The sequence below is a fragment of the Salvia splendens genome, chromosome 15 (assembly GCF_004379255.2).
Source record: "Salvia splendens isolate huo1 chromosome 15, SspV2, whole genome shotgun sequence".
Taxonomy (NCBI): domain Eukaryota; kingdom Viridiplantae; phylum Streptophyta; class Magnoliopsida; order Lamiales; family Lamiaceae; genus Salvia; species Salvia splendens.
Window position 1 is genome coordinate 2,469,891 of NC_056046.1, and position 26,191 is coordinate 2,496,081.

The window sequence follows — 26,191 nt, forward strand, 5'->3', positions numbered from 1 at the left end:
GAGATCACGGGGTACAATTTCATCGGTCGTTTCACGGCGGAGTACGAAGGCTTGGAGGATTATTCACGAGTTTGGTATGATAATATGCCAATGGCAATGGAGGAGGAGGATGATTATATTGGTTTGTGGCAATAGTTAGGTTTCATTACTTATATTGTAATGGTCTTGAACAATTTTTAATTTGAGATTATTGATCTATTTAATTGTTCAACTATATTTGTAGTTTGTACATCATATCTTACTAGCTAGCCAAATTTTGATCACAACCTTTTGCATTTTTTCCAAATTAAAATTAAATTCAACTTCTAAAACGTCGCAATCTTTCAATTTGTACCAATTGCTCCCTCCTAAATGTTTACATATATTTTCGAGGTGAGATTTAGACATCTATCGGAATTGATAGTTGAAATTGATTGAGGATTTTCGAATTCTATTATGAATCATCTTTGATATTATCAATTTTGTCAATTTACATCCGAAATTAAAATTATTGATGACCTCTAAACAATAAATTTGAGAAGCCCTTTGTCATTTTCGAATTTCACTCTTGGATGTATATATGGAATCGATCTCAATTCCATTAGTAGGGACGAATTTGCTACAATAAATTTAAATGTTGCGCCAATTTTTTTGGCATTAAATTTGATTTAATGAAAGATGATTTTTTGTAATTTATTTTTCTATATTACCCTTTTTGTTTGCTCTTCTAATTCAGATTCGTGTTTCACCTATATATCTCATATACTAATTCGGTGTATTCATCACAAACTTAGGCATTATTTAACATCTATTTCGTGCGGCATATTTATATTATACCTAACTTTTGAATTTCACCCCAACTTGACGTGACCAATTTATTCTAAATTACTGAAAATGTCGATGATAAGATTTGGCTTTTACACTTAAAAGTCGCCAACCCTCTCGACATGCACTAATGTAATCATATTGTTTATTTTGAGGCTAAGTTAACCCTATTTTACTATTTGTTTTTTTCGAAATGACCTCATTAACTCATTTCATTTATAGAGACGTGATCCGTACTTAATAAACTCATACATTATGAAACCTTGACCCAATGTACCAGACAACTTGTATTGCTTTTCTGAAAAAAACAATAATAATTTTCTAGGAGTATTTATTTTTGTGATAACTCGAATTCATTTATAAGATGAAGGAGAAACATTTTACGATTAATTAAACTATGTTTCATCGTCCCAACAACTCGTATGATATGATTTGTTAACCAGAGTTTAAGAGCTTAACATCCCACATAACTAAGGACCAAGGTCATAGTCAGTAGGAGAGGCGAATCTGAATAAAAATTAAACTCAACTTCTAGAAATTAAATAAATCTCAAAAAATCATAGTTTTGTTATAATTCCTCGAAATAATGGAGAGATGAATTGGTCATGGGAATATTGAAATATCAGCATATAACAAATTTCTGATTTTCAAATTCAAATTATTAAATACTTTTTTTTTAAAAAAATTAAAATTTTAAAGCGACTACCTTAAAAAAATTTCAATGACTAATGGTCATAGTATTAACTGCCTACTAACATGGAAAAATATTAGTAAACAATTGTTCCTAATAATGCAAATGATACATCAAACATGCATTATTTTGACTAGTCAAGATTATGCACAAGTATATCACACTTGAGTCTTGACCTAAAATCACAAATCACAATATCCACACATTCATTACCTCTTGTCTGGTGTCTGCCATTGTTTTTCCAATATTGTTATATACACATAAATTTTGTCGACATGAATAAATGAGTTAAATTAATGCAAGTTGGCACTCATCTCCACTATAGAGAAACTACTTGATTTGTGGACCAAATATCTAAATACTGACCCATATCAAAATAGTATGGACCAATAGTTATTTTTGCACTGACATAATACATTAATTTGTTTCTTCAATAATACATTTTGGACAGCAAATTGAATGTGCTAATCTTGATATGTTTGTTATGGCTAACGACATACACCATAACGACTGTGTTTTGCAATGATGAGCATAATGTTGGCAAATCTCATGCCAATTTGACCATCAACTATTTGAATTATTAATTCTAGAATCATGCAAAACTAACTAATTAATCACTATTATCGAATAGAGTAATTGAATGTGCATGAATGGTAGGTTCACCAAGTTTTGCTGTCCACATGGGCAAATATGCCTTGTGAGAAATTTCATGGTTTTAATTCATTAATTAATTAGTTACTTACCAAGTTGTTGCACATATTCTTCATCTTTATTTTGAAAAAATTTCTTTGTCATTTACTAAAATGTCTCATTTCAAAAATTGAGAATATAATGACATTCTTCTAATTTTATCTCTATTTAATAAGTATTTTAAAATTTGGTAATCAATTGGTGTATATGGATACGTTTATCATGATATTTAATAAAATCACAAGGAAAAATCTCTCGTTTTCTTAATATGTGTAATTTGGCGTTTGATGACAATCAAGTATAAATAAATAGTGTGCAATTTAGTACTAGCAAAGTAGTTTGATGGTCTATTTATTTTCTTTTCAGACAGAATTCTCAAAATCACGTGTCAGGCCCGTGGTGGATGGTATGCAATTATGGTGCACCTCAGCCTAAGTTTTTCGGTTCCGGCAGTTAACCGCGGAACCGTAATCGTGACTTTTTTTGAACCGAAACCGCCATATTTTGAACCGCGGGCCGATTCCAGTTCCAAATTTTACGAACCGAAACCATGCCGGAACCGTGAAAAACCGTCGGAAAACCGTGAAATCTAGCCGGAACTAGACATGCCCACGGTTCGTAAACGGACGGTTCCGGTTTCGAGAAATGTGGAACCGGAATCGGACCGTGAGGCTATTTCATGGTTACGGTTTCGGTTCGAAAACCGGCGGTTCCGGTTTCGAAACCGCCGTTTTTTCGCTGGTTTTTTACGGTTCCGAACCGCCAGTTTCCGGCGGTTTTTCGCAGTTCCGGCTAGATTTCACGGGTTTTCGACTGTTTTTCACGGTTCCGGTTTGGAACAGTCCAGAACCGGCGGTTCCGGCACGGTTTCGGTTCGTAAAATTTGGAACCGGAACCGGCCCGCAGTTCAAAATATGGCGGTTCCGGTTCAAGAAAAAAGTCACGGTTCCGCGGTTAACCGCCGGAACCGAAAACCTTGGGCATCTCTAGCCGGAACCGCAAAAAACGCTGGAAACCGGCGGTTTGAAACTGTGAAAAACTGCCGGAAAACCGGCGGTTCAGAACAGAAACTGAAACCGCCGATTTTCGAACCGAAACCGGAACCGTGAAATAGCCTCACGGTTCGGTTCCGATTCCACATTTCTCGAAACCGGAACCGACGGTTCCGAACCGGAACCGCCGGTTTACGAACCGTGGGCATGTCTACACCTCACCATGGAATTTACAATGCACCTTCTAAATTGGATGTACATTAATAATTTAATAGGTATTTATTGAACAAATTTGGTTTATTTTGCCACATTCAACTTATTTAATTAATTTGCATCCATTAATACTACTCCCCTGTCGCTGTCACCACCGCCGAAAGTTTGCTCGTCGTTTTGCAATTGGCCCTTTCATAATTCAATTTGTAAAATTGTCACACTTCCAATTTTAATTATTTATTTTATGCTAATAAATGCACATTAATTAAACTTTGTGTGATTCATCATTTAAAATTTATACACGTGAATGTGCCAAGTGCAAGATGATATATGTTCATCACCACTTTCCAAATATACCAGCCTAGCTAGCTTTTATTTGATCTGTTTATCATGTGACAATACGCTAAATATATTCGATTTTTTTTCATAAAAATAATTAATTGTCAAACTTATAATCATAGGAGCATCAACTGTATCTAGGAAGCAGTTTTATATTATTGAACTTTATTGCATAAAAAGTATGGTATTCAATTAGATTATCTGCAGCAATATGTTGGGAAATTTCATGACAATGTGACAATTTAAAATTGTTTGAGATCTCTAATTATTATTAGTATTATTATTAATAATGCAACACCAAATCATTAGTATAGAGGTACATGAATGGTAGGATCACCAAGGTTAGCTGTCCACATAGGCAATGCTTTCAACTCAAATTATTCAAAATTTGAATTATAATCAGATCAATCTTTAGTTGAAACTCTTAACGATGGTAATCGAGAGAGGTGATACTCATATTGGCAAAGGGAAGATATAGGTTATTTGAGAGTAGAATAGTTTTGTATTGCAGTGTCTTTGATCGATGTACACATTCTACATTATATAGGATAACATCATTCCTATCTATGGTAAAGTGTAAATGTGTAATCAATCTATTTCCTGACTATATACAATTGAATCAATTACTTATTCTACTCAATCAATTACTTATTCTCGGTGGGAATATTCCATGGGATTTGTTTTGACACTCCCCCTCAAGTTGAGAAACGGTATCCCCGATACTCAACTTGCCCAAAATCTCCTTGAAGGCCTTTGGATGTACTGCTTTGGTCAAGATGTCTGCCAGCTGTTCTTCAGATCGTACAAATGGGAACTCAATGGTGCCGGCCTCGAGATTTTCTTTGATGAAATGCCGATCGACTTCTACATGTTTTGTTCTATCGTGTTGCACCGGATTCTCTGAGATACTGATCGCTGCCTTATTGTCGCAGAATAATTGGCTTTTCCGTGTAGGTGGGTAGCCAATTTCTGTTAATAGCCTCCTTAACCATAGGATCTCCATAAGTCCACTCCTAATCCCTCTGAACTCTGCCTCGGCACTTGATAAGGCTACAACTTTCTGCTTCTTGCTCCTCCACGTAACAAGATTTCCTCTAACAAAGGTGAAGTAGCCTCCTGTGGACTTTCTATCGACGGGGTTACTTGCCCAATCAGCGTCGGTGTATCCGTCAATCTCGAGGTCTTCGTTTTTGGCTAAGAAAACTCCATAGCCCACCGTCCCTTTTAGGTATCGAACGATTCTTAAGGCTGCTTCCATGTGGTCGGTTTGTGGTCGGTGCATGAACTGACTGACTATGCCGACTGCATAAGTGATGTCTGGCCGGGTGTGTGACAAGTAGATAAGTTTTCCTACCAGTCGTTGATATCGTTCTCGATCTGCAAGGTCGGCTCCTTCTACTATCTTCAACCCGTGATTAGTGATCATGGGAGTTTCTGCCGATTTGCACTCCAATAAGCCGGTTTCCGCTAACAGATCTAGGACATATTTTTTCTGCCTCAGGAATATCCCGTGTCTTGATCTTAATACTTCGATTCCAAGGAAATATTTCAACGCTCCGAGATCTTTCATTGCAAACTCCTTGAATAGGTTCTCTCTCAGGCTTTGAATCTCTTCGCTGTCATCTCCCGTGATTATCATGTCGTCCACATAGATAATTAGGCAGGTTATCTTGTCTCCCCGTTTCTTCGTGAAGAGCGTGTGATCTGACTGACTCTGTTTGAACCCTTGTTTAACCATGGCCTGGCAAAACCTTCCAAACCAGACTCTTGGTGATTGCTTTAGTCCGTATAGTGTTTTCCTCAGTCGACACACTTGGCCTGTTCCAAATTCTGCCGAAAAACCAGGAGGAACTTCCATATAGACTTCCTTATTTTCTTCCAATTCTCCATGGAGGAAGGCATTGGTGACGTCGAACTGATGCAAGGGCCAGTCTTTACACGCAGCTATAGATAGCAAAGCTCGGACAGTGTTCAACTTTGCAACAGGGGAGAAGGTCTCTTCATAATCTATGCCATATACTTGAGTGTATCCTTTTGCCACGAGTCTCGCCTTATACCTCTCGATTGAACCATCCGCTTTTCTTTTAATAGTGAAGATCCATCGACATCCAACCGGTTTCTTCCCATCAGGTAGAGTGCACTTCTCCCATGTTCCGTTTGTGACGAGGGCATCTATCTCCTTCTTCATGGCTTCTCTCCAATGTTTATGTTTTGACGCCTCTTCGAAAGACTGTGGGATTTCTTCCTCCTCATATAAGGCAGCTTCGAATGCTCGGGCCATTTCTGACAGCTGTCGTTGGGCAATATTTGCTACTGCATACCTAGCTTTTCTTCCTTTCCATTCCGGTGAGTATCTTCGAGGTGCAACTCCTCTTGTACTTCTAGCAGGTAGCTCGTAAGTCACTTGATCAGTGCACCCTTCAATAGTTTCACATTCAGCTCCACTGTTCCTGTCAAGATTAGTGTTTCTCGGAGATGCACTATTATTATCTGGACCAGTTACCTCAGGAATCGATGACGGGGTTGATGTTTGGTTGATGCCACTTTGTTCCTCGTTCTGAACTACAGGACGTGACGGCCCGGCGGTGTCGCTAACCTCCTCTGTTGGACCAACGTCTGTGACAGGACTTGACAGTGGTTGTGGTTCTCCCCCTGATTGGATTTCCCTTGGGCTAGTGATAGTCATGGGTGTAGGCAGCCAATTTAGTAGGTCACTGTTCGGATGATTATCTGAAGGTTGAGTCTCCCCCTGACTACTAGATTGGCTGTAGAAATATTCCCCCTCTACAAAATCACAATTCAAAGTGGTATGCACAGTCTTAGTGTTTGGGTCGTAACATCTATATCCCTTTTGGTTTTTTCCGTAGCCTAGGAAGACACACTTGAGGGCACAGGGGGAAAATTTGGTACGGTCTTGCTTAGGGATATGTACGAAGACAGTACACCCAAACACCCTAGGTTCCAGAGACAGGGACGACGGTAGCTCGAAATGTTGGGAAAAAAGGTCTAGTGGTGACTTGAATTCTAGAATCCCTGTTGGTAATCGGTTCATAAGGTAGACTGCAGTCGCAACGGCTTCAGGCCAAAAGGATTTGGGTATTTTGGATTCTATTAAAAGGGCTCTGGTGATTTCAAGAATATACCTATTTTTCCTTTCGGCTACCCCATTTTGTTCTGGAGTGTAGGCACACGATGTCTGGTGAACTAATCCCTTTTCCCGGAAAAAGTCTTGCATTTTTGTGTTGACAAATTCCCCCCCGTTATCTGATCTTAAGATTTGGATCGTTTGGTTATACTGAGTTTGGACTAGGGTATAGAACTGGGTAAATTTGTCAAAAACGTCAGACTTATTTTTTAAGAAATATATCCAAGTCATACGGGAATAATCATCAATGAATAACACAAAATATCGAAAGCCTTGACCCCCAATAATAGGTGCAGGACCCCACACATCAGAATGTATTAAAGCAAAAGGTTTTTTCATTCTCGTATTGTTCAATTTAAATGTGTGCCTGTGGCTTTTGGCTAACAAACAAGTTTCACAATGAAAGGAGTTCATAGAATTAACTAACTTAGGATAAAGCATGCGAAGATATCCTATGGACGGATGTCCTAGCCGACGATGCCAAAGCCAAGCCTGTCTGTCTGTCGGTCCGTGAGTCAGCATCGCGGCACTCTGTTGGGCTATCTCGTCCACATAGTACATGCCTCGTCGCTCAGTGCCACGCCCAACTATCGTCCCCGTCTTGATATCCTGTAACATGCAAGATTTTGGCTGCATTAGTAATTTACAATGAAGCTCTTTAGTGACATGACTAATTGATAGGAGCTTGTGCGATAATGAAGGGACAAAAAGACAATTAGAAAGGCGTAAAGTGGGCGAGATAGTGATTGTGCCGGCCCCTTGGACCCGGGCTAGATCCCCACTGGCTGTTTGGACGTAGGACTTCGTGGATTTTGAGATGGTCAGAAAATCAGACTCGTCGAAAGACATTGTGTCCGTTGCTCCGCAATCAAAAATCCAGTGGGTATTTTTAGGGCCTGTTTGGGATATGGAACAAGCTAAGGCATCAAAGGAATTTTTACATGGTATGGAGGGCAAATTTTCGAATTTCTCAGAATTTTGGGGTGTATTCTGTAAGGGTTTTCCTGTGTGGGGTTCAGATTGAGATTTTGGATAATTGAGGGGGCTAATATCTGGTGGTTTGACTTTTCTGGGGTTATTTGGTAATTTATGGGATTTTTGGGGTAGAATCTGGGAGGTTTTTTGGATTCGGGGGCCAGGGTGCGATTTAGGAGAGTATGGGGGAGTAATTTGAGAGGTATTTTCGGCTTGGGGCTTAGGGTGCGATTTTGGGTTTAATTGGGCCTTTAGGGCTCGATCCTCCTTCCTTTCTTCCGGAGCCGACTCCGAAACCCTAGCCCCCGCCGTTGCATCCTCTCCAGTGGGGATCCCAGCCGCCGCCATCTCCCTGTCGCCGGTGAGGCCCATCCCGATTTCTTTACCTTCCGACCATACTCTAGCAACCGTTGCTGATGCAACTGCTCCCTCCTCTGTCGTCGACTGATCTCGGTTGTTCCTTCCATTGGCCGCAATTGGACCGATGCCGCCCGTCGATACGTCGGCGTAGGTGGCCCGGTCGATTGTTACGGCTGCCGCTGCTCTTCCACCTCCTCCGCCATTATTCCGATTCCTTTGTTGTCGAGCCTTCTTCATCTCGTCCCACCAATCCGGGAACCCGTGGAGGTGAAAGCACGTTTCCTTTGTGTGCTTCTTCCCCCCACAATGAGAACACACAAGCTTGCTTTTGTCCTCATCCCGTCGATAGGGTTTCGATGACGGCGGCTGGTTCTGGGTGGAAAACGTTCGGCTTCGGTCGACAGTGGCTAGTCCAATTCCTACTTCGGAGTCCTTGGTTTCGGAGTTCATTAGTTTCTCATTGACAGCTTCACGTCTGACCATTCCATAGGCTTTTCTGGCCGTTGGGAGGGGATCCATATTTAGGATCTCTCGCTTGATTTTGTCGTATCTGTCGTCGAGTGCCCATATGAATTGGTATAACCGGTGTCGTTGAACGATCTGGTTGTACTTCTCGATGGTGGACGGTGTGTCCATTGGATTCGGGTCTCGGCTATCGATTGAAATCCATAAGTCTTGGAACTTCTGCCATAAGTTTTCTAGAGTCATGTTTCCTTGTCTCATCCCGTATGTTTGCCTGTGCAGGTCTGAGATTTGGAACGGATCGGTACCGCTTCCATACGTGATGGCCAAGTTCTCCCACAGATCTTGAGCCGTCTCGTATTGTGATACCTCGTTCACCAGGCTGGCTTCGATGTGGTTGATAATCCAATTGAAACAGCAGTGGTCTCGCTGGATCCATCGTGTGTATTCTGGATCCTTCGGAGCGGGAGGCTCTGACACTCCAGAGATGTGAGATATCAGGCCTTTCCCTCCGATGGCCTTTTGCATCAGTTTCGCCCACAAGGGATAGTTCTCCCCATTAAGCTTGGTTTGAACATGAACCTCACCCAACGACTCTGGTTGGTGATCGGTTCTGGGTTGCGATTTTTGGGAGTTTTGAGACATACTGAGTCTCATTAGTTCTGCGAATTGTTCGGCAGAAAGAATCACGGGTTGGTTTGTGTTTTGGGGTGGTTTGGAATCAGATTCTGACATCTTCTTGGTTGGTTTCTTTTGCAGGTTACGAAAGGCCGGGAAAGGTATACGAGACTATGATGATATCGTTCTGAGTCTCAATCCCGATTTAGCCTGCTCTGATACCATGATAGAAATCCATGGGTTCCATCCTAAAACCAATTGGTGATAGGAGGAGAGGCCCATGAGACTTATATAGTGGATTAAGCTCTTTGTGTACACCGATGTGGGATATTTTTTATGTTCATTTTATGTTTCAATTGCCAACACCCTCTCTCAAACCCTTCAAGGTGAATCTTGGAGGGGTTGGACTTTTTTATGATCAATTGGACAATCGGCCCAAATTTGTTCCATCGGTTGGACCACTGGCCCAAATTTTCAGCCCAGTTATACTGATGGGTCAGTCATTTTTTCAGTTTCAGCCCAGTTATACTGCTGGGTCAGTCAATTTTAGCCCACAATCGGTGACCCGCTCTGATACCATCTTAACGATGGTAATCGAGAGAGGTGATACTCATATTGGCAAAGGGAAGAGATAGGTTATTTGAGAGTAGAATAGTTTTGTATTGCAGTGTCTTTGATCGATGTACACATTCTACATTATATAGGATAACATCATTCCTATCTATGGTAAAGTGTAAATGTGTAATCAATCTATTTCCTGACTATATACAATTGAATCAATTACTTATTCTACTCAATCAATTACTTATTCTCGGTGGGAATATTCCATGGGATTTGTTTTGACAGAAACAACTTCACATGCAAAGACTTGGTAGCATGATTAATTATTCCTATATATAGTGCATTCAATATTGAGAAAAAAGTGTGACAATTTAAACTACTTCATCCCTCTCCATCTTTTAAATCTTTTCAATAATCCTTGCTTCTACAATATGGCCAATAATGCTGATCAGAGCTATGATGATTTTAACCTTGATGAGCTACTAAACATGGATAGCTCACTTGTTATGTCTTTTCTTGAAGACTCACAAGTAGAGGAAGGAGATGATGATCAAGTGTTGAGAGATATGGAGACGTACTTCTCAGACAACGGCTCTTCAGAGGAGTGTCGCTTCTCTGAAGAAGTCGACGATCAGCTTGAGTGCTGCACCTCCTCATCTCATCATCATCTTCATCAACAAGATTTTGAATGGATTGATGTGGAGATGGATTATTCTTGTCCAAGCTACGAGGCGACCGGGTATTTTATCAGTTGTATCACAGGAGACATGGTTGATGTTGGAGGATTGGATGATTATTCACAAGTTTGTAATGGGATGGACATTGAAGAGGATGGCTACATTGGTTTGTGGCAATAGTCAATAGGCATAGATAGTTTTGTTTTGTATGTTTTGGTTGAAAAAACTGCAGAAATTCATTGTGTTTTAATGTTATTGAAAGCCCATTGTAAAAAAAAATTCTCCCTTGATTACCAAACTTAAAAATTATACTAGTACTTCGTTTGATTTTTTTTATTAACATTAACATATAATATTACTCGCACTTTTCTATTTCAGTTCGTCCCAAACTACTTATACTATTTCTATTTAAAGTATATTAGAGTTAATTAAGTGTTTCTGATTTTTATTACCCTAAAATACTAATTTAATTACACTAAAAAATCAATCTCAAATTTACGACATAAAATGAAAACTGCGAGTAACATTGGACGAAGGGAGTATACATTTGATCTGTATATATAATATTTATTGAAAACATATATATCCCTAGAGAAATTGCTACAATGAATAGTTATTATCTTTATTCTTATGTTTGATTGTGTAAAGATTAAAACTATACTAGTATATGAGAATGTATATATCCAAGGAAACAAGTGAGTAAATCAAAAGAAATAATATGACAGAATAAATAAAAAGAAATAAATCAAAATGGAAACAAACTAAAGAAATTAAGAAAAATAAAGAAATCAAAATAAATAAATAAATTTTAAATTACAGAACGATGTAATTATACCATCATTTATTTATCTTTTTTGCAGGCACAACATCCCTAATTAATTAATTTTTAGAAATAATTAATCATAAAATTATGTCCATTACCGCCTAAATAAAGAAACATATTTTTTTGAAGCACTTAAAAACAAGTAATCATATTAGTGACGATTAAATTGAGATTATGTAATTGCAAAAATTTATTAAATATGATGTTATAAATAATTTCCGATTTCAAAATTATGTTTTTTCTTAGTTTTCTACTTATTCTATATTCGTCCAATTAATTTTTTTTTTTCAATGTTGAGATCTTGATTTTTTTTAAAAAATCATGCATGAATGTGCCAAGTGCAAGTTGATGACTCATCTCCAATCTCCAAATGTATCTAGGATCATACGTGGAAAGAATCACTATATTTATTTTTTAATCTTGTTATACAAAGAATCTGGGCTTAATTAACTAATGACATGATTAATTATGTTAATCTTGATCTCGGCTGCCGACACCGCCCTCTAAATCAGATTGTCTACGGCAATAATGAGCACAATGTTGGGAAATTTCATGACAATGTGACCATTTATAATTAATGAAATCTTCAATAACCATACATACAACACCAAATCATTAATTTCTACTGCATAGGTACATGAATGGTAGGATCACCTCCACATGGCAATGCTTCAACTCAAATCATTCAAGATTCATAATTGATTCAGTCTCAATAATAAGCATCTAAATCATGATTTTTAGTTGAAACAATTGCACATGCAAAGCCAATGGTAGTGGGCTAGTTGTCACATAAAATTACCCTATAAATAGCTTACTCAACATTGAGAAAGAAACAAACTAAGTGTGACATTTCTAATCACCCTCTCTATCTTTAAATCTTTCAATATATCCTTGATTAAAAATCCCTTTTCCACAATATGGCCAATGCTGAATCCTGCTTCCTTGATCAGGGCTGTGATGATTTCAATCTTGATGAGTTAATAAACATCAACACCTCACTTGTTATGTCTTTTCTTGAAGACTCACTAGTGGAAGAAGGAGATGATCAGGTTCTGAGAGCCATGATTGAGTCTCTTGAGCCCGAGATCACAAATCAGGATTCGTGTTCCGAGACATACTTCTCGGACGAAGGCTCTTCAGAGGAGTGTCTCTCTGAAGAAGTGGATGATCAGCTGGAGTGCTGCAGCTCCATATCTCATCATCATAATCAAGATTTTGAATGGATGGATATGGAGATGGACTACTCTTGTCCCAGCTACGAGATCACCGGATATTTTGTCAGTCGAAACATGGTTGAGCATAGTGGCTTAGAGGATTACTCACAAGTTTGTGATGGGATGACTATGGAAGAGGATGGCTACATTGGTTTGTGGCAATAGGCATGTATAGTTTTCTATGTTTTAGTTGGAAAAAAATGCACAAAATGATAATTTTTCTTCTTTATTTGTATTTGGATCAAAGATGAAATTGAATGATAGTATCTCAGTAGTGAAGGACTTTCATAGCCTAATTCTCTTCTGTGAGCATTTTTCACTTTATAAGCTTGTGCTCAGTTTTCTTAAATACTCATCTGAATTGTATATAATAAATGAGTTGTTAATTCAATCATTCATTTGCATTATGAAAAGAGATGAGTATTCACATGGGTGCTGATAAAAGCAAAATCAAGATGGCATCTTTAGAAATCTCAACTAATCAGTAACAAAGATCAGAAGCAGAATATTTTTCTGCATGATTGGTGTGCCTTTGTGGAGTTTCTTTTTCTCTAAAAAGTTATAGATTTAAGTAATAAATTCATGTATATTAGTTTCACAATGAAACTAATTTTATATCAAAATAAATTAAATCTAAAAGTATACTGTATATGGAATTACTTAGTTGCCCTTGAACTTTATAACAAGTAATGAAGCTTTGTCTTCTTTTTAGAATGTTTATTTAATGTAAATCTTGGTGAATAGAAACTCAAACAATGTGAAAAACATATTATTAGTTGTTTTTAAGTTCACCTGTTTGATATACATAGAGAAGAAGAATCTTAATGTGAGGAAAAGCAACACAAAAATAGATAAAATCTTAGTTACATAAGCTAACCTTGAACAATAAAATGTATCTCCTTCTGTTTGATCAATATTTTTATTTTGAATGTATTAGAACTTAATCTAGTGAAACTTAGATTTTTTATGTTCTATGAAATTATCAACGAAACAAGCCTGGAAACCTTATACTAATATACAAAGGTAGAGTATTTTAATCATGTTACACGAAAATTGTTTTAAAGTATAAACCACAGACTAATAGTAGTAGTAATTAATTACTATGTGTGTGTGTGTGTGTGAGAGAGAGAGAGAGAGAGAAAGGGATATTTTCTTAATTGTTAGGCCAACCATGGAGAAACTTAACCTGTGAGTCTTTGATATGTTAATCTTAGAGGCCAAGGAAGAAAATTTGCTAAAAAGAGTGTGCCAACTTTTTCTCCATGTATATGCTGCTTTGCTTTTGACAAGGTATAACCTTTTGTATTTCAAGGTTTAAAGAAACCAATAATTTTGAGTCCCATTTTAACTTTTGCAAACTAAAGTTGATACTTGATAGACCCACAAACCACTCATCAATTGTATAACAACCATGAAGCTGCCTTCCTATTACTCACTTATTACAATAAAAAAATTGTATATGTTCATCAAGATAAAGAAAAGTGCTTCAATGACCCAAAAAGATAATTAAAAGCTTTCACCACAGGTTTGGTTTGGTGAATTTTGCTTCTTCTGTCATTCAATAATCCTAATTAATCAGCTGGAAAACCACAATCATTCTTACTTTTCAGAAGTATTATTATAAAAAAAAGTAGCTTTTTGACAATAATTTATATTTCTTACCATGCTGTAAGATCTAAGATCTATATTAGTTATTTAGTGCATGCATGTCCTAAAAATATTTACCTTAACAAAACTAACCTACAAAATTGGTTTAATCAGCCTATTGTGTTAGTACTATTTAGCTTAAACTTTTTGTTACTTTTTCTATTTGACTACATTTTATATTTTACAGGTTCAAAAGAATTTCATCCCAAATTTTGTTTCAAGTCCAACCCAAACACACACAGCAATTTCCTGAATTCAGCAAAGCAAAAGTGAAAAAGATCACACCCTATAAAGCAATATGGTGGAGAAAGCCAAAAAAACAAATAGAAAATATAATAAACAAGGCAAATCATGCATATACACTTAAGATTCCATGATATATACTTTTCTGCTCCATGCAGCCTCACTCTTCTTCTTCTCACCCTCAAAATGTCAGAGATTATTGCTGTAGACCCCATAAACGATGATCGAAATCAAGCTAGCAGCAGCACCAGCACAAGCAGAAGAGGCTACACTAGAGATGATTCGCGTCCCTTCACGAGATCCCTCACTATGGGGCGTGATCATGTCACTGAGCCCTTTGACAGTGAGAAGTTGCCTGTCACTTTGGTTTCTGAGATCCAAAGATTTCTTCGCGTCGCTAACTTGATTGAGGTTGACGAGCCTCGGGTTGCTTATTTATGTGAGTTGAGTTTTCGTATGCGTAGTTTCAGAAGATTGAGTCATGAGTCTTTTTTTTTTTGGGTTTTATGTTGTTTTTGAGTTAGCATTAATGAACTATGACTTGGTATTTTTGTGAGTTTTTTGGCTGATTGAATACTAGTGTTTCTTATTTTCATAATTTAGAAGATCAGTGATACATATATAATTATATATGACGTGACAACATTTTGCAATGATCAAGTTCTGGCAAAAGGCAGGGGAAAGACAATGCAAGGATATTTGTATATTTTCTGCCACATTAATCCTAGAAATGAAGAAAAGACAAACCTCTCTTCATTGAGTTAGATTTTAGGGGTGTGTGTGTGTGTGTGTGATGAAAGTGACTGATTGAGGTTTTGTCCAGGCCGTTTTCACGCCTTTGAAGTCGCGCATAACTTGGACAGGAACTCAAGTGGGCGGGGGGTTCGGCAATTCAAAACTTCTCTTCTTCAGCGGCTTGAGCAGGTACACTGAAGCTGAAAAAGGATACTTAAGTGGGCAGATTCTTATGATTTCTTTTCAATTTGTCAAGTCTTGGTTGAACTCCTCTGTTTCGGTTTCGTATGACTGCTTAAATGAGCCTTTTGTGTGAAAGTTGCATCAATCTTCATTTCTCAGGATGAAGAAGTCACAATTAGGAAAAGGAAGGATAAGAGTGATCTAAGAGAACTACGACGTGTATATAGACAGTACAAAGACTACATCATCAAGCATGGTGCCGGAGAATATACTTTGGAAATTAGGTGATGACACAGCTCTTGTAGACATCCTAACGTTCATCGACAGAATCATTCATATATACTCACAGCACGTGTATTGGTATCGTTCCTTGTGTCAGGGAAAAGTTGCAGAAAGCTCGTGCGATTGCATCTGTTCTATTTGAAGTGCTGAGCACAGTTACTTCAGCAGCAGGCACCCAGGTTTTCTTGCGTTCGCCATCTTTTCCCTTTCCATTCACTCGATGATTTAATGCCTTTGTATGGTCTCAATGCATACTAATAGTATATTTCTTCGTGACTAGGCACTTGCTGAGACTGATCATTCGAGATCTGAATTCTACGTGCCTTATAATATTCTCCCTCTTGATCAAGGAGGCGCTCATCAACCTATAAGGCAACTTCCTGAGGTTAGATTCCAATTTCAGTCCATGAGGAATGATAAGTTGTTTTGACGACCACTTAGATGTAGCTCGATTGCCTAGTTCCTATGGCGAGTTTTGACAGAATACAGAATTCCACAGATCAAATATGCGATAGCTGCTGTACGAAACGTCCATGGCTTGCCTTTCTTGGATGAGTTTCAGAGGCGCATGCCGGATATGGATATGCTCGACTGGCTTCAGTTTTGCTTCTCATTTCAGGTGCCACTTTGAGTTTATGTGATGCTGTCCAAGAAACTATGAAGCAGTTTTGCCTTTTCTCGTTATAACTTGTCCTTGTTGTGACTTTCATTAGAACGGAAACATAGCCAACCAGAGGGAGCATTTGATCCTTCTACTTGCTAATGCCCATGTTCGTCACTCTCATAAACAAGCACCAAAGGTGTTCCTTTGATCTAGCATTTTATTTTGGAACAACTTTCTTTTTTCTCTTCTCCAATCTATGAGAAATGACTTAATTTTGGTTAATAGTTAGGGGAAGGAGCAGTGGATGAACTAATGAAGAAATTCTTCAAAAACTACACAGAGTGGTGCAAGTTTCTTAACCGAAAAAGTAACATCAGGTGAGCATAGAACATAATATTTTTTCTTTGTTAGCGACACCATTTCTTAAAACATTTCCTTATTCAGGTTGCCATACTTGAAACAGCAAGCCCAACAGTATAAACTTTTGTACGTTGCGCTTTATTGCTTGATATGGGGAGAAGCAGCAAACTTAAGGTTCATGCCGGAATGTCTCTGTTACTTATTTCACCATGTAAGTTGATCGCCTAATTCTATCTGTCACTTGCTCCCCCGTTGATGGCTGAAGATGGATAGCTTAATTTAACTTGCACTCTCTGGCAGATGGCAAGTGAGTTGCATGGTATGTTGAGTGGTGCAGTGAGTATAGAAACGGGAGAACTAGTGAAGCCCGTGTATGGAGAAGGACACGAGTCTTTCCTTAGACACGTTGTTTCACCAATCTACACGGTTATATGGGAGGTATTTTGAATCCTAGACTCGTTTAACTAGTACATCCACGTATCCCCGTATTTCTAATTTTCCACCAATTTACTGAAGGAAGCTATGAAAAACAGAAACGGGATGACAGATCACTCGACATGGAGGAACTATGATGACTTGAATGAATTTTTCTGGTAAGAAAATACATGGTTGATGCTACTCATTCACCATCTTGTTCATGTGAAAACTTCGCTGATTAAATTTCAGGTCTCCAGATTGCTTCGAGATAGGTTGGCCGATGCGTCTGGATCATGATTTCTTTTACACTAACCCTTCAAATAGTAGAAAAAAGAAGAAGAAACTCCGAACACCAGACAAGACTCCTGAAGAAGAGAGAATCAACATTGATGAAGACGAAGAGATGGGAGTAAGCCGGCTTCTAAATTTACACATAGTGCTATTAGATTTGTTACTATACCGACTTCTCCACATTCATGTTATTGGTGATCCTCAGGAACCTGTAGAAGAAGTGAAGGAGCCACAGTGGTTAGGGAAGACGAATTTTGTTGAAATCCGTTCGTTGTGGCAGATTTTTAGAAGCTTTGACAGAATGTGGAGCTTCCTTATTTTATCCCTTCAGGTAGTTCTGAATCAACCAGCATCTTTTTTCGTTTCCTGAAAAAAAAATCTACATTTCTTAATCTTTTTGTTCACTGTAAAATTCTGTTTAGGCAATGATCATAGTGGCATCCCATGATCTAGAATCTCCTTTAGAATTTTTTGAAGCATCCGTGCTTGAGGACGTTATGAGCATCTTCATCACATCAGCAGTCCTTAAATTCATCCACGCCATCCTTGACGTTGTCTTCACATGGAAAGCTAGATGCACGATGGATCATAATCGCCATCGTAAAGATTTGCTGAAGATACTAGGGGCAATGATATGGACAATTATTCTCCCTATATACTATTCGACGTCTAGGAAAAAATATACATGTTTTTCTACTCAAGAAGGGAGCTGGCTCGGTGATTGGTGCTACTCTTCCTACATGGTAGCAGTTGCATTCTATCTGATTACCAATGGAGTCAACATGGTCCTCTTTCTTGTGCCTGCAGTGGGAAGATATATTGAGACCTCGAATACTCGAATATGCACAGTTTTCTCCTGGCTGGCGCAGGTAAGACTTTCGGAAATTTTCATCCATAGAAAGACTCCTGATTCTCTTCTTCATACTAAAATATGTCGATATGTTTTCTTTGTAATATCCTATTGTCTGAAAATATATAATCCCGGTGACATTTTTGAATGATCTGTCTCTTGTAGCCTAGACTATACATCGGAAGAGGAATGCAAGAGAGCCAAGTATCCGTGCTTAAGTACTTTCTCAAATATTTTCTCTGATTTTGTTTTGGCTAATGTGTTCTTTTGTGATTTTTTATTGAGTTTTTTTGTTGGTTTAGGTACACTTTTTTTTGGATGCTGTTACTACTAAGCAAATTCACATTCAGCTACACATTTGAGGTAATAATCTAATCATCCCCGTCTTACTTCTCATCGGCCTTAGGCCATTTTTACCGAAGATCCTTTTATCTGTTGCTTGTAATGCTTCTACCTCCAATATAAAATTTTCCATTGTGCAGATAAAACCTCTCATACAACCAACGAGGCAGATCATGAGGATCGGGGTTAAGAACTATGATTGGCACGAGCTTTTTCCTAAAGGTAAACAATGCTTTCCATGCACCTTACAGAAAGAAGCAAGATAAGTTCAATGTTCATACTTTTGTTTTTGCTGATATTAGTGAAGAGCAACGCTGGCGCCATAGCAGCTATCTGGTCGCCTATTATCCTCGTAAGCATCTGCAGAAACACCAGTGCTTCAGTTCATCACGATGAATACTAAATCTTTAATGTTGTCTACTATGTATGGCCAATGTGCGCAGGTGTATTTCATGGATATACAAATATGGTATTCTGTTTACTGCTCTGCCTTTGGTGGAGTTTTCGGAATTCTCCACCATCTTGGTGAAGTAAGTTGATCTCTTCATCTACTGTCATTTCTTTGATCATGTAGGCATAATGCTAAGCTTCTGAGGCATTTTTAACGCAAACAGATTCGTACACAAGGAATGCTGAGGAGTAAATTCGATAATTTGCACTTGGCATTCAATGACTGGCTTCTACCGCCCCCGGCTAAAGACAACAAAGACGGAATCAGAATGTGGCTCTGCCAGCCAGGATTTCTAAAGGTACTTTCCTCGTTTTTCTAAAAATGAAAAAACTTCGTATATGCTGCTATCTAACCGGCTCGTTTCAGGGTTTAGAGAAAAAGAAGGGAGGAGTTCTCAAGTTTGCTCTTGTGTGGAACCAAATCATTAGTAGCTTCCGGGAGGAGGACCTGATTAGTAACAGGTTGAATATGGCTCACCAGGTCTTTTCTTACGTTTTTCGTTTTTGATAGTTTGGCTTATCATGGTAAGTAGTAACAACTATGTGTAACAACAGCATCATATATCACTGGATGCAGGGAAATGGATTTGATGAAAATACCTCTTTCATCAGAATTGCTTAATGAAAACAATAATGTCCGTTGGCCTGTTTTCCTCTTAGCAAATAAGGTGATTCGAGTGTGAGATTCGAACTCCTTTCTTGATCTGATGTGTTGATCAAAACTTTGACAAAGCTGTTTTCGTTTTCAGTTCTCAACGGCTCTGAGCATTGCTAGAGATTTCGTGGGAACATACAGCAGTCTCCTGAAAAAGATCAAAAGGGACAAATACATGCACATGGTTGTAGTTGAATGCTACGAATCACTTAAAGAGATCTTAGATATCCTCGTGGTAGGCGACATGGAGAGAAGGTAGACTATAAGTTTTGAATCACGCCTCATTTTCAAAACTATGTTATTTCTTGAAATCCATCATTATACTTCAGTCAACTATATGTCTTTCAGAGTGGTATTTGGTGTGATTGATGAAATAGAAGAGAGCATTGGAAAAAGATCACTTCTTGAGGACCTCCGCATGAGTGAGTTGCCGACTTTGCTTGCTCTTTGCACTAAATTGATCAAGCTACTGGTGAGTTCTAAGCCGAATATATCTCTGATCAAGTACTTTGCTTCATTTTGTGCACCTTCATGGAAATTTTAGCGCGTCAATTTAGGTTGAAGGCGAAGAAGATCATCGTTACAGAGTTGTGAAGACGCTCCAAGACATTCTTGAGCTTGTAACAAATGATTTGTTCATAAATGGCTCCAGGTTGCTAAACTAAAATCTTACTCTAAATTTCTTGTTACCATTTCCTTCTGTTTTTCACTCATGATTTGAAATTTTACATTCATTCTTTATGCATTAGAACAATGGAATTGTTTAAACAAGAACAGCAGCAAGAGGGAGTCAGAACTGAATTCTTCGATCCTCCCGATCCAGAATTATTTGCTTCATTGCATGCTATCCATTTCCCTTTACCAGATTCTGGCCCTTTAATGGCAAAGGTAATTTGAACTCGTCTTAACTAGTGAACAAGATCGCGGGACATTCATCTAACTAACTGAAAACATTGGATGACAGGTTAAGCGCTTTCGTTTGCTGCTTACTGTCAAAGATACAGCAATGTACATACCTTCAAACCTGGAAGCTCGAAGGCGAATATCATTTTTTGCTACTTCTCTGTTTATGAATATGCCTAGAGCTCCAAAAGTTCGTAATATGTTGTCATTCAGGTGCCATTTCTTTCTACTCGGTATTTCCAGTAGACCATCAATTTGTGCTAATGAAAGTTTTTGCAAAGGCAGTGTTTTGACTCCATATTTTATGGAACAAGTTAAGTTTTCGAGTAGAGAGCTTCACTCCAGCAAAGAAGGAGTTTCCATTGGATTTTATATGCAAAAGATATTTCCAGGTTACCTTTTGTAAAAAAAAAATTTTTTTAAATGAAGAAGAAAAGGTTCTTTCTAGTCTCAACATCTCTGCTTTCCGATTTTTCACTCAGACGAGTGGGAAAATTTTCTGGAGCGCATGGGAATTGAAAATGAAGATGACATGAGTGAGGATGTGAATGAGGAAGAACTAAGAGACTGGGCTTCGTTTCGAGGCCAGACTCTAAGTAGGACCGGTGAGTAACTTCCAAGATTGAACTACTGTTTTTGGTTAAGAATTCGTGCTGCCGACTGATTCTAATGTTCTTTTTCTTACAGTCCGAGGAATGATGTATTACAGAAAAGCACTGAAGTTACAAGCTTTTCTTGAGATGTCTGAGCACGAGGGTTTGTTTCTTGGACTATTATTTCTGACTACTTTGTAACTATCTGTGAGCTACATTTATGGGAAATTATATACGTCCAGATATTCTTCAAAGCTATGAAGCGATTGATAGGGCGAACGACACTTTATCAGCGCAGCTTGATGCATTAGTAGACGTGAAATTCAGTCACGTTGTTTCATGTCAAATGTTTGGAGCACAAAAGGCCTCGGGTGACCCTCAGGCTCAAGACATACTTGAGCTGTTGATAAGGTCAGTTAGATTCTAGGAAATCTTTGGATTAGTATATAAAACTTCCTAAAAATGATGTAATGAGCATGAAATGGTTGTAGGCATCCCTCGTTGCGCGTGGCTTATGTCGAGGAGAAGGAAAACTTTGAGGTGGATGGGCCTCCCAAAGTCTATTCTTCTATCCTTGTCAAAGCTGTTAATGGTTTTGATCAGGTACGGTTTACACTCACACCTTCATTATGTGTGATTTCTTCTACCTTGTCCTAATTGAGCTGTCGTATAGGAAATCTACCGGATAAAGCTGCCAGGACCTCCAAACATTGGGGAAGGGAAACCTGAGAATCAAAACCATGCTATCATTTTCACACGCGGTGAAGCTCTTCAAGCCATTGATATGAACCAAGTAAGCCTTAGCTTCTTCTTCTTCTTTGCCTTCGCCTTTCTTCTCCTTTGTGATATCATTGTGATGAGGTTGTTTTTGACAGGATAACTATCTTGAAGAAGCTCTCAAGATGAGGAATTTATTGCAAGAGTTTCTACGGCCTCAAAGAAGGAGCCCTCCGACTATCATTGGCATGAGAGAGCACATATTTACCGGAAGGTTAGACAATCATATAATACTTGATATGTCAAAAGAATGAAGAATGAAATACAAGAGATGGAATCTGATTTTATTTAATTTTTCTGCAGTGTTTCTTCTTTGGGATGGTTTATGTCATATCAAGAAACCAGCTTTGTAACAATAGGCCAAAGACTTCTAGCAAATCCACTTAGGTAATCTATCAATCATCTTCACAGCTAAACTAATCGAACAAGGTTTCTAACTTTGTTGGCGCGTAATGCAGAGTAAGATTCCATTACGGACATCCAGATTTATTCGACAGGATATTTCACTTGACTAGAGGCGGCATAAGCAAGGCATCAAAGACCATAAACTTGAGTGAAGATGTGTTTGCAGGTATTTATTCAAAACAATTGAAACTGGTGTGTTTCATCTATGTTTGGAAGGTGAAGTGAGTTTTTGTACCTTTTTAGGATTCAACACCACGCTACGTCGTGGACATGTAACGTACCACGAGTACATGCAAGTTGGCAAGGGCCGTGACGTTGGACTCAACCAAATCTCAAAGTTTGAAGCCAAAGTGGCTAATGGAAACAGTGAGCAAACTCTTAGCCGTGACATATACCACCTTGGGAGACGCTTTGACTTCTTTAGGATGCTTTCCGTTTACTACACAACCGTTGGCTTCTACTTCAACAGCTTGGTAATCTCTTCAACACTTTTTTTGTCTGTCTTGAATTTTGCTGATATGTATAGGTGTTTGTCGCAGATATCTGTGATTGGAGTGTATGTGTTCCTCTACGGACAGCTTTACCTCGTCCTCAGTGGCTTACAGAGAGCTCTGCTTTTCGAGGCAAAGGTGAAGAACATCAAGTCTCTGGAAACAGCGTTGGCGTCTCAATCATTCATACAGCTCGGGTTGTTAACCGGTTTGCCAATGGTGATAGAGTTAGGTTTGGAGAGAGGTTTCCTCAACGCCCTCAAAGATTTCGTACTGATGCAGCTTCAGTTAGCTTCTGTTTTCTTCACCTTCTCTTATGGAACAAAGGCTCATTACTATGGCAGAACCATCCTGCACGGGGGCGCCAAATATAGGCCAACCGGGCGCAAGGTGGTGGTCTTCCACTCGAGCTTCACTGAGAACTACAGGCTATACTCACGGAGCCACTTTGTGAAGGGGTTCGAGCTTCTTATTTTGCTGATTGTGTATGATCTGTTTAGGCGGTCGTATCAGAGCAGCATGGCCTATGCACTGATCACCTACGCAATCTGGTTCATGTCGCTGACATGGCTGTTCGCGCCCTTTCTGTTCAATCCATCCGGATTCGACTGGGGCAAGATTGTGGATGACTGGAAGGACTGGAACAAGTGGATCAAGCAGCAGGGTGGGATTGGGATTCCTCAGGACAAGAGCTGGCAGTCGTGGTGGATCGAAGAGCAGGCTCATCTCCTGCACTGTGGGATCGCGTCTCGCCTCATTGAGTTCATCCTCTCCATCAGATTCTTCCTCTACCAATATGGATTGGTGTATCACCTTGACATATCAGGGCAGAACAAGAACTTTGTTGTGTATGTCCTTTCTTGGATTGTCTTTGTCATCATTTTCCTCCTTCTCAAGGTGATTATATCCTCTCTATCTCTCTAGTCTTTCTCTCCTTTGCAATGCTCTCTCTCATCTAGAATACATATGCAGGTTATCAATGTGGGGAAGAAGTATCTGAGTGCTGATCACCACCTTGCATTTAGGCTGTTCAAGGCCTTCATTTTCATGGGAGTGGTGGCAACAATTGTCACTCTCTCTCTCATCTGCCATCTATCCATGAGGGATCTCATTGTTTGCTGCTTAGCCTTTCTGCCTACTGGATGGGGCATGATACTGGTGAGACGAACATAGTTTACGCTCGTATCAAAGAGATACTGTTAACTTGCATTGTTTCTTGATTGGTTGTTTGATGATTGGTTGATCAGGTTGCGCAAATAGTGAGGCCGACGATCGAGGGCACGGGCTTGTGGCACTTCGTGAGGGTGTTTGCTCGGGCCTACGACTATGGGATGGGCGTGATCCTCATCGCGCCCCTCTCAGTCCTGGCTTGGCTGCCGATTATATCAGCTTTCCAGACGCGTTTCCTGTTCAACGAGGCGTTCAGCCGGAGGCTGCAGATCCAGCACATTCTGGCTGGGAAGAAGAAGCATCAGTCATGAGTCTGCACCATTCATTCAAATGAATGTAAATACACAAACACACAATATTTGTGGATGTATATCAACTTAGTTTAGGTCATCCTTTTTTTCTTTATACAAGATAGAGAAACAAGTTCAATAACTTAATTCATTGATGATTTTTTTTCATCTACATAAGTTCATAGTGAAAAATCTTCAACTCCATTTCTATTTGATTTTGGCATTAGTGTAAAGTTGCATCGAATATGGCCGATGTAAAATCATGCATCGATGTTACCTATAATAAATTAAACGACATTGTCTATTCATAAAGAAAATAGTGTTGTTTAATTCAAAATATCAGAATATACATTACACGGGAATAAAATAAAAGCAAACTTGTATAGGCTGATTTTTTAAATTGGGTTACGAACCAAAAATATGATTTTTTCAAATAATTAAACCTAATTTCAAATTTCAAAATTTATTTTCTCTCACCTCTCCTCTCTGTTTCTCAATTTTAAATTGCATTTTCTGATTAAATTCAGTTAAACCGTCGAAACTGCGAAATGGAACAATAATGTCGCCGTCGCATCTCCTCCGGCGGCCGATCTCCCAATCTCCCCTCTTTCCCCCAATTCTCCATCTCTCTCTCTCCTTCCACCAATTCGTCCCCTCCAAAACCCGCCCAAATCCCCCTCTCGACAGCGGCGGTTGCCCCGACCTCCTCCACCACAAAGACTGGCTCAGCCCTCCGCAGGTAATTCGAATCTTCCAAACCCTAAAAGACCCCAATTTCGCCCTCCCTCTCCTCGCCCAGTTCTCCACCCGCCGCGACTACAACCCCAACGAATCCCTCTACGCCACGGTCATCCACAAGCTCGCCGTCGCGAAGAACTTCGACGCCATCGAATCCCTAATGCAGCGAATCAAAATTGAGCGCAAGTGCCGCCTCTCCGACGCCTTCTTCCGCGATCTGATCAAGCTCTACGGCCACTCCGCCGGCCGGATCAACGCCGCCGTCGAAACCCTCTTCGCCATGCCGGATTACAAATGCTGGCCGAGCGTCGCCACGTTCAACACCGTCCTCAATCTGCTAGTCACCACGAAGCAATTCGAGGTGGTGCACGAGGTCTACACGGGGGCGGCGAAGCTGGGAGTGGAGATCGACGCCTGCTGCCTGAACATAATGGTGAAAGGACTCTGCAGCAGCGGAGACATCGAAGCTGCACTCCAAGTGCTCGACGAATTTCCCCAACAGAAATGCGTCCCCACGGTGCGGACGTTTTCGACCATAATGCACGCGCTGTGCGGGCGGGGGCGCGTGGGGGAGGCGTTCGGGCTGCTGGAGAGGATGGGGGCGGAGGGGGTGGAGGCGGACGCGGTGGTGTTCAACGTGCTGATCGCGGGGCTGAGGAGGCAGGGGAGGGCGGGGGAAGGGGTGGGGCTGATGGAGAGGATGAGGAGGAAAGGGTGTGATCCGAATCCGGGGACGTATCAGGAGGTGCTGTATTGCTTGCTGGATGGGAAGAGGTTTAACGAGGCGAAGAAGATGATGGAGACGATGACGGAGAAAGGGATGAGTCCAAGCTTCGAGTCGTATAAGATGGTGATAGAAGGGTTTATTGGGGAGGAGGGTGGTGGAGATGTGGAGTGGGCTTTGAGGGAGATGGCGGGACATGGATTTGTGCCTAAGATGGGAATGTGGAAGAAAATGCTGCATTGTGTACTAAAAAAAAATGTCGTTGATTCTGATTCTGTTTTCTTCCAAATTATCTAAAATTAAGGTTGAGTCTGTTTGAGTTCTAAACTGCTTATCACAAATCTTTTCTCCGTCGTGTGCAGGGACTTAGGATCAAGTGTTGGATTGAGTTGGATGATTGCTGATAAATATGGTCTAATTACATTATTTGAGAAACATGCTAGCAATATTTCAAAAACCTCTTTTGGATTTGCTTCG

The 26,191-nt window shown here is 39.5% G+C and overlaps 2 protein-coding genes across 6 annotated transcripts; both read left to right on the forward strand.

The window, feature by feature from the left end:
* Positions 1–14,530: 14,530 nt before the first annotated feature.
* On the forward strand, positions 14,531–24,456 carry LOC121768169 (putative callose synthase 8). Of its 5 annotated transcripts, XM_042164549.1 has the most exons (40): positions 14,531–14,893; positions 15,278–15,378; positions 15,532–15,656; positions 15,752–15,833; positions 15,935–16,039; positions 16,154–16,273; positions 16,368–16,454; positions 16,544–16,635; positions 16,703–16,829; positions 16,919–17,056; positions 17,135–17,211; positions 17,285–17,444; positions 17,532–17,657; positions 17,749–18,195; positions 18,342–18,394; positions 18,479–18,539; positions 18,659–18,740; positions 18,821–18,870; positions 18,962–19,048; positions 19,133–19,267; positions 19,336–19,430; positions 19,546–19,636; positions 19,718–19,878; positions 19,972–20,095; positions 20,181–20,275; positions 20,373–20,511; positions 20,588–20,739; positions 20,812–20,918; positions 21,009–21,131; positions 21,214–21,282; positions 21,362–21,530; positions 21,611–21,722; positions 21,793–21,912; positions 21,995–22,110; positions 22,200–22,283; positions 22,355–22,467; positions 22,545–22,774; positions 22,841–23,689; positions 23,765–23,950; positions 24,040–24,456. In XM_042164549.1, exons 1-40 carry the CDS (start codon positions 14,563–14,565, stop codon positions 24,271–24,273), a joined length of 5,955 nt encoding a protein of 1,984 aa, XP_042020483.1. In that variant the 5' UTR covers positions 14,531–14,562; the 3' UTR covers positions 24,274–24,456. The 5 variants fall into 5 exon arrangements, with proteins under 5 accessions (XP_042020483.1, XP_042020484.1, XP_042020485.1 ...); XM_042164550.1 differs by lacking the exons at positions 14,531–14,893; positions 15,278–15,378; positions 15,532–15,656 and having other exon boundaries at positions 15,759–15,833; positions 15,916–16,039; XM_042164551.1 differs by lacking the exons at positions 14,531–14,893; positions 15,278–15,378; positions 15,532–15,656; ... (2 more) ...; positions 16,154–16,273; positions 16,368–16,454 and having other exon boundaries at positions 16,546–16,635; positions 16,722–16,829.
* Positions 24,457–24,741: 285 nt separating this feature from the next.
* LOC121768829 (pentatricopeptide repeat-containing protein At3g14580, mitochondrial-like) lies at positions 24,742–26,149 on the forward strand. The gene has a single exon (XM_042165396.1). It carries the CDS (start codon positions 24,812–24,814, stop codon positions 26,009–26,011), a length of 1,200 nt encoding a protein of 399 aa, XP_042021330.1. The 5' UTR covers positions 24,742–24,811; the 3' UTR covers positions 26,012–26,149.
* Positions 26,150–26,191: the final 42 nt, after the last annotated feature.